Source organism: Strigops habroptila, chromosome 4, assembly GCF_004027225.2.
Source record: "Strigops habroptila isolate Jane chromosome 4, bStrHab1.2.pri, whole genome shotgun sequence".
Classification (NCBI taxonomy): Eukaryota; Metazoa; Chordata; class Aves; order Psittaciformes; family Psittacidae; genus Strigops; species Strigops habroptila.
In genome coordinates, this window is record NC_046358.1 from 68,917,361 (window position 1) to 68,931,070 (window position 13,710).

General features: G+C 54.3%; 1 protein-coding gene across 6 annotated transcripts in view; it reads right to left on the reverse strand.

The window, feature by feature from the left end:
* Positions 1-13,710, reverse strand: part of LOC115607335 (ankyrin repeat and fibronectin type-III domain-containing protein 1-like) — a 235,916-nt gene that overhangs the window by 184,676 nt on the left and 37,530 nt on the right. For 2 of the 6 annotated variants that reach the window (XM_030484526.1, XM_030484524.1), the window contains exon 1: positions 608-1,623. The exons of the other annotated variants lie outside the window; for them this stretch is intronic. In XM_030484526.1, the coding sequence (XP_030340386.1) occupies positions 608-771 (164 nt within the window). In that variant the 5' untranslated portion in view covers positions 772-1,623. Of the gene's footprint in view, positions 1-607; positions 1,624-13,710 lie in introns of those variants that run through there. 6 annotated transcript variants of the gene reach the window in all.

Consider the following 13,710-nt stretch of genomic DNA (forward strand, 5'->3'; position numbering starts at 1 on the left):
ATCCCCAATGCATTCCCCTCATCAATCCACGTCCCCCCATCGAGCTGATGATGAACAGTGTATTTGCTGCCCAGAGGAGCCCCTTCAACATTGCACCTTGTCCCCAAGCACAGCTGAGACCCCTCCAAACCAGTCCCCTGCATGCCAGGAGGCTCCATCAGCACTAGGTTCAACCCCACCTGTGAAGCCACATCTTGTGCCTGTGCAGCCCAGGACTTGGCCTGCAGCAGAGTGAGGGGCAGAGGGAGGAAAGGGCAACTGCAGCACAACCACCTCCTCCTCCAACAAGGAGACAGCGTGGCGACACAACATAACAAGCCAAGGCAGAGGCAGGCAGGTACACATGTAGACATCTGAGGTGCAACACTGATACCTGGGATGTGCCCTGGGCAGGGACACGGATGCCAGGAGCCTGTTGGAGATGTCCCGCAGCAGTAAGCCACTCAGGAGCCCCTCAGGACCAAGGTGATGCTTCCCGAGCTCTTTCCATGCTCCCAGCCCCCTCCCCAGCCCTAGGAGCCATAAAGAGAAAGCAAAGCACCCAGTCTGCATCTCCCAGCCCAAAGCCCCCTGGGCACACACAGAGGCACCGCAGGCCACCCCATACCTGCACTCCAGGACACTACAGCAGCAGCTCCCGCTCCGCCGGCCACGCCGCCCTGAGCGCAGCTCCGTCCTCGACTTCCTCAGGCTGAAGTATTCCGTCAGCTTCCCGAAGGAAGCCATGGCGCCCGCCTGTGTCCCTGGGCACCGCTCCCGCCGCACGCTCATGCATGCTACAGCCCGGCTGTGCTCGCTACCCCGCGGGCTCTGGCAGCCCACGGGACCAGGCAGGGAGCGCTGTGACCCAGGCACGGAGCAAGGCAGGAGGAGCACAGCCAGGAATTACTTGTTGGATACTCACAGGGCGCTCCACGGCGACCCCTCACATTTGGAAGGTAGGAAGCTCTGCCTCCCTGAGCCAACCGGAGGCACCGGACTGCACGAGAGCAGCTGGCATCTGTGCGCTTAGATACTGCGACGCTGCAGAGCTGAATTAAGGAGGAGGGAAGAAATAATACTACTACTACCAAGCATGCCCGCTGGAAAGGGTGCCTCAGTAGCAATAGCACAGGTCTGTGAGCCCCCACGGCGAGTGGCCGCTTGGCAGGGGAGGTGGCCCAGGGTGGCTGTAGTGGCCCTCGGCCGGGCAAGGGGATGCTCTCCAGATCAGAAGGTGATGAGAAACCCCAAGGAATCAGCTGTTCAGATGGATTTCCAAAAGGTCTGTTCTTATGGCACAATAGGTGGAGAGGATCCCAGCTCGCTCCTCTTGCGAAAGATCCCCACTTGCTCCTCTTGCGGCTATTCAGAGTTCAGTTTTCCTCCCTCCCTGTTTCCAAAGGCAGAAGGTACCTCTCGGCCTCCAGCAGCACCTCCCCAACACGATTTTCCAGCTTGCCACCAAACACCTGAGCGCAAGGAGAGGGACCGACATTTCAAGCAACGAGTCTGGTCCGGTCAGAGATCATCTGCTCCCCAGGCTCCAGCACAACGCCTTTCTACAGCAGGCAGCAGAGAAAGGGATGCTCCAAACCCGAAGGGAAATCCTACAGCCAACCTCCCCTCGTCGGGAGCGCTCAGCTCTGCATCCTCATTGCCTGATGCCAAGCTGGGCGGAGGAAAAACACGGGCTTCAGAAAATCCCCCCCTCACCACAGCCCCATGGAGCAAAGCTAGACCAAGTCAGCGAAGTGCATCCAGGGCAGGGGTGTGTGACAGGGCTCACATGCCAGGGATCCTCGGACACAGCAAAGAAAACCAACGTTAACCCAGCTGGCAGAGCTCCTCCTGCATCCTCTGCAACCCTCTGTTGTGGATGCCATGTTAAAACACACACAACCCACTTTCATTGCTATTTCCCTGCTTAGAGTCATCCACCGCAACCAGCCTGCGAGCACCGAGGGACAGCGGCCGCTGCCGAACCCCTGCTGCGCCCAATGCCCCCCCGCTTCCCTCCTCCCTTATTTGCTTCCCTTTCCTCTAGGCTCCGGATCAGCTTCCCGCTCGGAATTCAACAGTGGACGGGTTCGCCCCACGGTCACTGGGGCGGGCGGCTGCTGGCTCTCGGAGCCACTGTCACCATCCCTGCTGCGGTTCCGGGAGGGGGGGGGTGGTGTAATTCCTTTGATCCCGCTCCCAGCAAAACAGACCCAACCGGTGCAAACCTGAAAAGGAAACGGGGGGCTGATGGTGTACAGGCGGTCCCCAGAGACATGCGCAGGTTCACGGACCTCCAGCACCTTCTCCATCCCATTCATACATCAGGAGGGGACAGCTCGGGCTCGCTTCCCTCTCACAAATGGGGACAATCAAGCTGTTTACCCGCTGCTCAGCACAACCTCCCCTTCATCTCCCACCTTCTGCCTCCGATGGGCTCCACCGCTGCCGGGGAGGACTCCAGGGCGCTTTCTGAAACGGGTCCGTTTGCGGAGAGCGGGGCTGAGGCAGCGCAGCGTGAGGCTCCTGCGGCGCAGCCTGAGCCGCTCACACCGTCACCGCGGTCACCCTCTTATCTCCCATCGGCTCCCCGTTACCAGTGAAATGCAACACGTCAAAGGAGGTCACAGGAGTCGGGGCAGAGCGGAGGGGGCTAGGAAAGCAGCCAAGGGGGGACCAGAGAAGCGGGAGGTGGAAGGGGACAACTCTTGTTTTCCTGCTAGAGAGGGAAGGCACAACACCGGCTTCGGGAGCAGCTGGATTCAGGCACACACATGCCTTCAGGAGGAGGGTACCACCAGTTAATTGGCAAAGATGATATCACCGGCTCTCCTCAGTTGCCTATGCAAAGGCAACAGGAGAGAGGCTGGACGGGGCAGCAGCAGGCGTGGGGAGGATGAGCAGGGTTAATTTGAATCCTTCTCTTCTCCTGGTGGGAAGGAATGGGAGCAGCGATGCTACCCCGGGGATCCTCCTTTAGCATTTGCAAAGCAGAATTGTCTGGGGACAAAAGGGCAATTTGGAAGACTCTAGGACAGACAACGGGAGGATTAGCCAGACTGACAGACACTCCACAGCAAGCCAGCCCTCCCCAGCACAACCCACATTCCAGGTTGGATGGGGCTTGAAGCAACGTCGTCTAGTGGAAGGTGTCCCTGCCCGTGGCAGGGGGTTGGAATTGGATGAGCTTTAAAGTCCCTTCCAACCCGGACCAGTCTGTGATTCTATGACTCCTACCATCCCCTCCTGGGTGAGCAGGAGCCACAGCTCTTTGCAGAGTGTCAGGCCTCCTGCAAGGCTGTGAAGCTTCCTGACAGCCCAACAAACAGCAGGAGGCTCTGCCTTCATGAAACCCGTGTCTGGGTGGCTGGGGTCAGTGGGATTCAAAGTACCAATGCCTGAAAGCGCAGGCAAGTCCATAAACACCTCCATCTGTGATCAAAAAGAGATCCTCCCAAAGGGACTGCTGCCCCACAGCCCGCCTAGTGCATCCCAATCCCCCATCTGGCTAGAAGCAGAACCAGCACAACCTCCCACATCTCTCATCTGCCTTTTAGTGTCCGGTTTCCTCTGGTGACTTGGGGCAAGAGAAAGGCTGCTTCCTTTCCCCCAAGGCAGAGGAACAGCCTCAGGACCTTCCTTACTACAGGAATGATGTGGTCAGCCCTTCAAGGTAGGGCTGTCACACCAGTTGGTCTCCCAGAGGAGCTCCATGCCTGTTACGAAGCAGGAGAGGCAATGTGCTGAGATACATATTGCTGGAATCTCTCTGATTTCCCATTACCAGTCTGTTGTGCTGGGGTGCGCAGCCACGCACTCAGGGATGCAAACAGCAGCTTCCAACTGCCACTTCACAGTACAATGAACTACTCTATAAGTGAAACTGTAGTTTAATTTGCAGGATACATAAGCTGACTTTTAAGAGGAGCTCTGAAGGAAACTGCTAAAGCAGAAATCAAGACATGCAGTGCTGGGACTGTCTGTGTCGGGTAATACAGAGCACTGCTGCACACAATCAACACCGAGGCACTTGCACAAGCATCTCCAACCCTCATCTGCAGACATTTTGGAGGACAAAACCCCAAGTCATGAACACAGCCATGTGGTTGCCTGGGTCCATGTCACACAATCCTGTACATATGCTTGTTCAGAGACCACCATTTCCCATTCCAAAACTCTCCACACACAGTGAAGCCATCGCAGACAGGGGAACCAGCACTGGTCCCACCTTGCAAATCACCACAATGCTTCTTCAGGCCAGAGTCCCAACAGCCACCCCACAGCAACCTCAACAGCACTGCTCCTAGGGCTGCCCAGGAGCAGTAAACTGGGAAGCATCTCTACCAGATCTCCCCTGCCCAGCCAGCGTGGTGGGACAAGCTGGGCAGCATTGTGAGGTGGTGGCCCCTGCTCCATCCCATGGAGACTTCCTCACAGCCCCTGGTCACCGTGTTCTTGAGCACACCGTATCTTGTTGCATCCTCGTGGCTTCCCCACAGGCACCTTCTATTCTGATTACACATCTCAAACTTGACTAGGCATAAGCAGGGAAGGAGGAAAAGGCTGCTCTTCAGAACTGACAGCTTCTCTGTCCTCTCCTACACTGCCAGAGGATCCAGCCCTGTTTCTCCAGGGCTTCAATGTCACCCCTCCACACCAAGACTGCTCAACAACACAAGTTAAACCCACCCACTCTTTCACCCTGGCTCCTCTGGGGAGCTACATCCCAAAGAGCCAGCCATCAGTGGATGCAGAGCCCAGGTGACGCTCACAAGTACCCGACTGCTGGTGTCTGGAGGACACAGGTAAAACAGAGTCAAGCTGTACTGGGAGTAGCCACCCCACTGACAAGCACAGCCTTGGCTGTGTTAAGGCTCCCTTTCCATGTGGCCTTTTCCCAGCCTGGCTGCTACTCGGAGAGCAGCAGCTGCCACCTCTTTGAGGTCCTCCAGCAATGGGGAGGATGGAGCCCAATAGGATGCACAAGCAGAGTCCCAGGCAGCAGCTTCAAAATTGAAGTGGTGACAACAGCAGAACAGTCTAGGAAAACAGCGAGCCTGGCCAAACAAGGAGCCAAAGCCTGAGCAGCACACCAGGGACAGAGCCTGGAGCAAAAGACGTGTACCTGCTCATCCTGAATGTCCTGTGGCCAAAGGGCAACTGTTCCCAGAGCCAGTTCAGTACGGGGAAGGACTCTGTGGGTCCTGGCAACACAGTTACCATCTGTTGTGGTCCAAGTCCCTCTCCCTCAGAGGGAAAAACATCCGCAGATATCCCAAAAACTGAGCAAGGGGAAGCTTCCTTATCCCCTGGGGACAGCTGGTTGGAAAGGATTTCTCCTGAACCACCTTTTCATGCCAGCATGGGAGGAACCAGCTTCTCCAAGTTACCTGTAAGTCAGCTGGAAGCACAATGGGGACCTCAAAGGGGGTTTGGACAGGAATTTTCTAAACTGCTGAAAACTGGCCCCTGATGTCAGACATCAGCTTCCTGTCAAGCCTCACGGGAATGAATGAAGCCAATAATGAAGAATTTTGATAATCACCATTTTTTTAGAGGGCAAGGTAAGTTCTGAGCACTAACTCGACCTAGTCTAGTGGAAGGTGTCCCTGCCCGTGGCAGGGGGTTGGAACTGGATGAGCTTTAAGGTCCCTTCCAATCCAACTCATTCCATGATTCTATGATCCCTTATTTCAAGGGCCAAAGGCACTGTAGCAGTCCCTTCAGGACACTGTCCGCACACCATTGTGCAAGGCCATCTCTATCCAGAAGCTTCCATTTAAGAGAAGTGCAGTGGGAACAGGGGTGTCAGGCCACTGCTATCTCATATCCAGGCCAAGGTACAGCAGCTGTAGCGGCAGCTGCAGCACTCAAGGTACAGGCTGGGTGCAGGATGTTTGTCCCACTCCAGCTCCTGGAATCAGCCACAGCAGCACCAAACACACCCACGCGCATCAGTTCCTCCTTGGACGCTGGCAGCATTTGACACCACCACTTTGTGCCAGCTCAGACACTCCCAGCAGAGCTGTGGGGCCCTATGGAAGTGCTACATTTAATACAGCTATAATAAAAAGCAGAGTATACAGAAGGCTCTATAATTCCCCTCTAACTAGGCACTTTGCCTTAATTGTCACTTATATTACATTACATACAAATTTCAGTGCTGATACCAAGCAGAACCCAACCACATCAAGTCACTAATTTGCCTGGCGTGTCGCTGCATTACAACTCATGTAGCCCAATTACTCCAATTCCAGCAGCAAATCCAGATGTACTGCCCAAGATACACTTCGAACAACCTCGGTTTTAGGGACAGCATTGAATTACTTAGAGAAAGACTTCAAAGCCACATTCCTTTTGTGATTTAGGCCACTCTCCTGGAGGGAAGCGATGGTATCCAGAAGGAGCTGGACAGGCTGGAGAGGTGGGACCGTGTGAACATCATGGAGTTCAACAAGGCCAAGGGCAAGGTCCTGCACATGGAGAGTCCAGAGGAGGCCATGGAGATGCTGAAAGGGTTGGAGCAGCTCTGCTCTGGAGCCAGGCTGAGAGAGCTGGGCTGGTTCAGCCTGGAGAAGAGAAGGCTCCTTAAGGGGAGACCTTAGAGCAGGTTCCAGTGCCTAAAGGGGCTACAAGAAACCTGGAGAGGGGCTTTGGACAAGGGCCTGTAGGGACAGGACAAGGGGGAATGGCTTTAACCTGCCAGAGGGGACACTGAGATGAGATCTTAGGCAGAAGTTCTTCCCTGTGAGGGTGCTGAGGTGCTGGCACAGGGTGCCTAGAGAAGCTGTGGCTGCCCCATCCCTGGCAGTGTTCAAGCCCAGGTTGGACACAGGGGCTTGGCAACCTGGTCTAGTGGAAGGTGTCCCTGCCCGTGGAACTGGATGAGCTTCAAGGTCCCTTCCAACCCAAACCAGTCTGGGATTCTGTGATTCAGAGAAGCACCCAGGAAGCAGAGGTGCACCCACCACCAAACACTGTTGGGCAGCAGGGAGGTAGCTGCAGACTCCACCAGAGACATGGGTGCTGATCCAGTCATTCGCCTGCAGCTCATCAGCATCGGTCCCTTTTCAGAGCAGCATGGAATGTGCACACTCATGAAATCCAGTTCCCTTTATGACCCCCTCAGATGGATGGAAATTGCCAAATTATTTTACCCACTTTAAAGAGGTTCTCCTCACATGCAACACTGTGCAGTTAAATCCCTCCACACAGGGACAAGTACCTCCCAAAGCAGCGACATCCCTGGTACCTGCTCCTTGTTGGCAGCACAAAAACCTGGCTCAGGCTTGCAGGGGAAAGAAAAGGGCAGGAAAAAGCAGACAGCAGCACAGCCACCTGCAGGAGTCACAGGGACCTCCATAGCCTTGCTATAAAGAGAGAGAAAATTGTTTAGTCCCTCCTAAAAAATAGTTTGTTGAGGTTAAAAGGACTGAAGAAAGTATCAAACATCAGCAGTGATGTGATGGGATGAAACACAGCAAAAGGAAAAACAAAGACAAGATAGTCTGAGGGCACTGGAGCTGCATCTTACATGTGAGGGTGCTGCCTGTCCATCGCCTTGGCTCTGCCACCTTACCCATGAGAATCCACCCAAAATTCACTTGACTCTTTCACAGAGACCCCCCAGTTTTGCCCAAGTGGAACAAACAGGGCACATGCCATCCCCCCATCCTCAGCCAGCCAGGAACAGACTCAGCTCAGCACCCACCAGTTGTCCTTTGTCCACTAAAAACCAGCCCTGGCCAAACCCGAAGCAAGAATTGGAAAAGTCATTAATGTGATCAAGAGTTTCAGAAAATGGGAAGGAGAATCATTCCTGCAATCACAGCCCAGCAAACTTCATCACTCTGTATTAATAATAATCAATATGGAGCAAGCCATCTCCAGGCTGGATTGTCTCAGGACTACGACTGATACAGCTGCCGGCATCCAGCAGCAGCTCCCGATGGCTGACTGCATGTCTGGAGGAGCAGCTCCCTCCCCACCATCAGACCTATGGGTGCTGGCACAAGGGTTCCCTTAGCAAGCACACAAACCCTAAGGCACCCCAGCTCCTTCCTCCTTCCCCAAAGGCGCCAGGACTTGCAGTGGAGAAACGGAGAGCCCAGAAGAGGTGGGAAGGCATGGGGGGGTGTGCCCAACTGCCAACCTGTGTTGCGAAGACATCCCAGTTCTCCCTTCATAGTGTTCTCTCCCCACTCCTCCCAGTCCCATACATACACCACAGAGGCTGCTCTCCATGCCTCTGCCGTAAGATGCAGCTCAAATGCCCTCAAACTATCCTGCCTTTGTTTCTCCTTTCGGTACCTCATCACTGGGGTGATGAGGCAGCAGCCATGGGCTGGAGAGGGAGGAATGTCATTATCTGCCAGGCAAGGGAGGTCACTCATGAGCAAGAGAAGCCTCCAACCTGCTCCCTTCAAGCTCTCCGCTTTGAAGTGAATTATGGATAAATGCAACAATGCCACTGGGAAATTAATCATCGTGACCTTGAGCTTCCCTCTGACTTGTAGGAAGCTCTTCCACCCATCCTAGAGACACAGCAGCATAGTCCTGAGCAGCTCAGCTCCCCTTCCCAGGGCTTCAGGACCCAAACTGCCCCAGAGCAGGCACAGCCAAGCCCCAAATCAGTGCCACCCAGGAGGACACAGGATCTGCATCCTCCTCACTCCCAAAGCAGCACCACATCCCTCCAGGAGCACAGGGCCCCCCAGGGCCTGGGATGCAACCCAAAGGGGTACAGGCATCCTCAGCATCCTACAACAGGCACCCATATGCACCAGGGAAGCATGTTTCTCCTTCCAACCTTTTCCTTCTCTCACACAGTAATTATCCCATTTCTGCATCAAAGAGTCTATTAAAATCTCAGCTTCTTTCCCAAACAATAGATTAACATAATCCTCTTACAACACAGTGCCTGTTGCAGTTAATGATTGCAAACTTTCAAGCCTGGAGTCAAATTTTAACTTTTCATGTCAAAACTCTGAAGAGCACACACATCAGATAGACAGGGATGCTGGATTTACCCAGCACAAGGCTTTCCATTTAAATGAAGCCAAAAGATTCCCCCCAGCTTATAGCAATTTAATTAAAACAAAGTAAAAACAAACCTCTAAAACTTCCAAAAGAGCTAGTTGTAAAATTAAGACCTCCAGAACTGCCAAACAGAACCCAAATAACACCCGACAGGAAACAAATACTGCCACTTAGGTCAGCAAAATAAAAACACTGACCAACCAGATCACACTGTGTCCTTCAGAATACAAGCAAAAATATGCAAAGCCCCCATCGGGCAGCACAAAGACAATTATACAGATGGCCAATGCCACCAAATGAGAAGTTGCACATCGAGATACCTCACCTGAGATGATCTCCACGGCCACACAGCTCCAATTCACCACTTTCCCTGCTCTGATCCTCACCATATGGTGAGGAGTGAAAGACCTCTCAAAGAGCTGCTCAGGGGACAGACACCAGCTCTTTAAGGCCTGCAGTCCCTGAAGCTGGCGAGATCAGCTGTGGCCTCGTGGGGCTCCAGGGAAGACCCAACCTTCTAGCTTGAACTGCTGGAGCCCTGAGGAACCTTCCTGCTTCCAGACCTCTCTTCCATACCTCATACTAGGCTCATGCTGTGAATGCGTGGCCCAAGCCCAACACTGAAACCTTGTATGGTGTGACCAAGGTTTCTGCTGCTGAGGGAAAATGATGGAGAGATGGAAAGAGACCCTGCTGGCATCCTGCATCCCCTCCCACATCAGGGCTTCCCATCCTACCTTCACCTTGCTCCTGCCCCCAAGGGATGCTGCCATGGTACCAGCAGAGGGAAAGGAAACCCTGGGGAGGTGTCTGGGCAGGGTGAAGGGGACTGGGCAGGCTGATGGACAGATCTCTGTGGCACACTGTGGGGCTTCCTGGCTCTGGCCCTCACCTGGGAACAGAAAACTCAACACACCATCAGCAGAAACATGCCATGCAGCCCTAGGATGAGCTGCTCTGGTATGAACCAAAACCCAGCCCGGTCCACCCAGACTCCCTCAGTGCTCTGTGATGGAGTGAGCAGATGCACCCCCGGCCAACCACTAGACCCTGGCATGAGCGAGGCGGCTCAGTCCAGGGTCTCAGGGGTCCAGACCTTTCCTCAGCACCCACCAGACTGTGAAGCTGTGCCCTGAGGACCTGAAGGGGACAACATGCCAGCCCTTGCAAAGCATCCTAGGATGCTGCAGAGCCTATATCATGCAAGGAGAGGCAGGAAGTGCAGCATGTCCAGGGTGACTAGATAATGAAGCACATGAAAAACCCCAACCATTTAAGTACTAATTGGCCACAGGGTTTAACCAAGGGTGCTTCTGCCAACCAGGGTCAAGGATCCACTGGGTTCCTACCATAATTCAACACCCTCTCCCAAAGAGACTGTAAAGCAACACCTTTCTGAACACCCCCCCAGGATCTGTCAAGCTGTGTTTTGACACAGGGGGAAGGCAGCAAGCAGAGCCCATTGCCTGCAGCATGGGGGAAGGAGGTCCAAGCACCACACACCCTTCACAGCAGCAAAGCCTCTGAACCTCCAAACACATCAGTGTGGTAAGAAAAACAACTCGCATGCCCTACACAGCCACTGCTGGGAAGCAACCAGGGGATAAATACACCTTGCACTTTAGAGAGAAAGTAATTTGGAAATCAAAACTGCTTCACCAAAGAGGAGATGATGGAGCACAAAGCACGGAGGTCAATGGTTCTTCAAAAGACCTAAACACCAGCATCATACGGGTGTGTGACACAACAGGCTATGTAATACATGTCCTGTGTGCACCAGCCCTCAAAGCAGCACATCCCTTAACACAGAGGCCACAAAAGCTTGAAATAGCCACTGAGATGTTTGTTCATCGTCCTTCTGTGAACCTTCTCTCAGGCATAACATGCCCCTCTGCCCAAGCAGGGGCACCACCACCACCACATCACCCCTCAGCCACGTTCCTCAGGACCCAGCACCACACCACTTGCAGGGTTGAGCAGCTTCACTGTGCCATGCAGCAGCAGATAGTGGCCAGGACACCTCTGTGAGCTGTGTTACAGCCTCCCAAACACTGACCGGCCCCAGCCGATGTGTCTGCTTCACCCTGGGCAGACCCACAGCACCTCTCGCTGCCTGGTGCTTGTAAAAGCAAGAGGTGGGAGTCACCGGGAGCATCATGACAGTACAACACCCCCCAGCTCCCTGCTCAGCTCCAAGTCCCCAGAGCTCAGGCAGTGCAGAACTGCATATGAACCAACTGGGGCAGAGATCAGTTGGGCCCCTGGGAACTGCCTCGGATGTCATCACCACCGGGCAGAGCTCTGCATTGTGCAATCTCCAAGGAATTAACATTGGGATATAGCCCTTCCCACAGGCCTGGAGGCAGATACTGCTTCCCTTCCCAGGATGGGCTCAAGAACTCTTGGGCTGGGTAGTTGTCCCCAGCCCAGCAGACTCTCAACTGTGTGACAGGCTGCCACTGTGCTGGGCACATGAGAGGTTTCCCAGCTGTGATACTTCATTGGGAAAGGAGAAAAAACAAGAAAAAGGTGGCAAAAAGGAAGACTGCATCTTACTCCATGCTCTCATAGAATCCCAGACTAGTTTGGGCTGGAAGGGACCTCAAAGCTCAGCCAGTTCCAACCCCCTGCCACAACCAGGGACACCTTCCACTAGAGCAGGTTGCTCCAAGCTCCTGTGTCCAACCTGGGCTTGAACACTGCCAGGGATGGGGCAGCCACAGCTTCTCTGGGTAACCTGTGCCAGCGCCTCAGCACCCTCACAGGGAAGAGCTTCTGCCTAAGAGCTCATCTCAGTCTCCCCTCTGTCAGGTTAAAGCCATTCCCCCTTGGCCTGTCCCTACAGGGGGACAGAAGCTTGTCCAAAGCCCCTCTCCAGGTTTCTTGTAGCCCCTTTAGGCACTGGAAGCTGCTCTAAGGTCTCCCTGGAGCCTTCTCTTCTCCAGGCTGAACAAGCCCAGCTCTCTCAGCCTGTCCCTGTGCTGGATGCCTCTGCTTTGGTCCTTCGCGCACTGCACTCTGACGACATCCACTGCCAGACCATCAAACCCACCTCAGCCTCCACTTCCAGCAAGTGCCTCTATGAGCCCTGATTTGTGGGTAGCCTCTTATGCTACCCACAAATGTGCCAGCTGGTGCCTGGGGCACACAGGGAAAACGCCTCACCCCAAACCTCCAAAAGAAATTCTGGACAAACAAGTCCCAACCCCACCAAAATCAGGAGCCCTCATCATTCTCTTCAGTCTAAAGCACCTGGAGTCTGACCATGACAGCACCCAGCACTCACAGCAGCCATGGGCCAGCCCAAGTTGCTTTGCACCATTCAAGCTGCAAAACAGAGTCTGGTGCTTTTTCGCTCTAATATCTCCAGGCTCTGGCCAAGCTGGATGATGTTTCCAACTCAGCTGTGTCTTTCCATCTACCCATTTTCCAAACAAAACCTGGTTTCACCTCCATCCATGTGCTCCCTTCTCTGCTAAAGGGGCCACAGCAGGACCAGGCACCACAGCGGTACATGACAATCCATGCTGGCGTCCGTGCTGGCAAGAGATTTGGCCACAAGCAGAGAAGGATGGGGCTGAACAGGTCAAGGGTTGGGTTTCTGCTTGGTGCTCACAGCAGAGCATCCCACCAGCTGCTGCTGTGAGAGCTCTAAGAGTGGTGAGGCACTGGCACAGGGTGCCCAGAGAAGCTGTGGCTGCCCCATCCCTGGCAGTGTTCAAGGCCAGGTTGGACACAGGGACTTGGAGCAACCTGGTCTAGCGGAAGGTGTCCCTGGTTGTGGCAGGGGGTTGGAACTGTCTGAGCTTTAAGGTCCCTTCTAAACCAAACCATCCCAGGATGATTCTGCAACCTCCCTGCCTGGCTGGGCAGGTTTGGGCAGTGCTGCACATGGGGTGAGCACAGGAATGCTGCTGAGCAGGGCCACCCTCCTGCTCCCCACACCAGCAGGTTACAGCAGGAGTTCCGCACCAGGGAAGAATCCTCTCACCCTGCAGGAGGGACAGTCACCGAAGCAGCACCACCACGTCCTCCCCAGCACACTACAAACAACTTGGCATCACTGTTGCCACCCCCAGGGATGCAGAGCAGGCCCTCCACATATGCTTTGGGGGAGAAAAAGCACACCTTCACACATATCCAGGAAAACACATTTTCAAAGGTCACTCTGCATGTAGTACCAGGAGCAGGAAGTATTTAAAACAAGCAGTGAAGTACCAGGAGACATCAAACCGGCCACACTTCCACCACACACCTGCTGGCAGGCCAGCCCTGGCCAAGAACCATAGGGATGTGAGCTGTGATCAGAGCCAGACCTGTGAAAGCCTCATGGATGAATGCACTTGTAACAGCAGGAGGAGCCCCACAGGGCTCAGGCCTAAGATTAACTGGTAATAGAGCAGCTCTGGCAGTTTAAGCAGCTTCCACATTACAGTCACTTCATCAGCCCAGAGGACTGGAGCGTTGATGTGTGCGAGACTGACCTGCTGCATCAGGTACCACTGCCTGGGAGATGTGGTCATGGCCCAAATCTCTCCAAATCACCTTCAGAAGCGGGCAGAGACTTCAGCCCGGGAGCAGGATAAGAGTCAGTGCTCTTCTGGCCCTGCTCTAGGTCCTGGCATCCCAAGAGCCCAGCCACACGAGCACACAGAGATGCTGAGAACTAAGAGCTTCACAAGGCAAACAAAG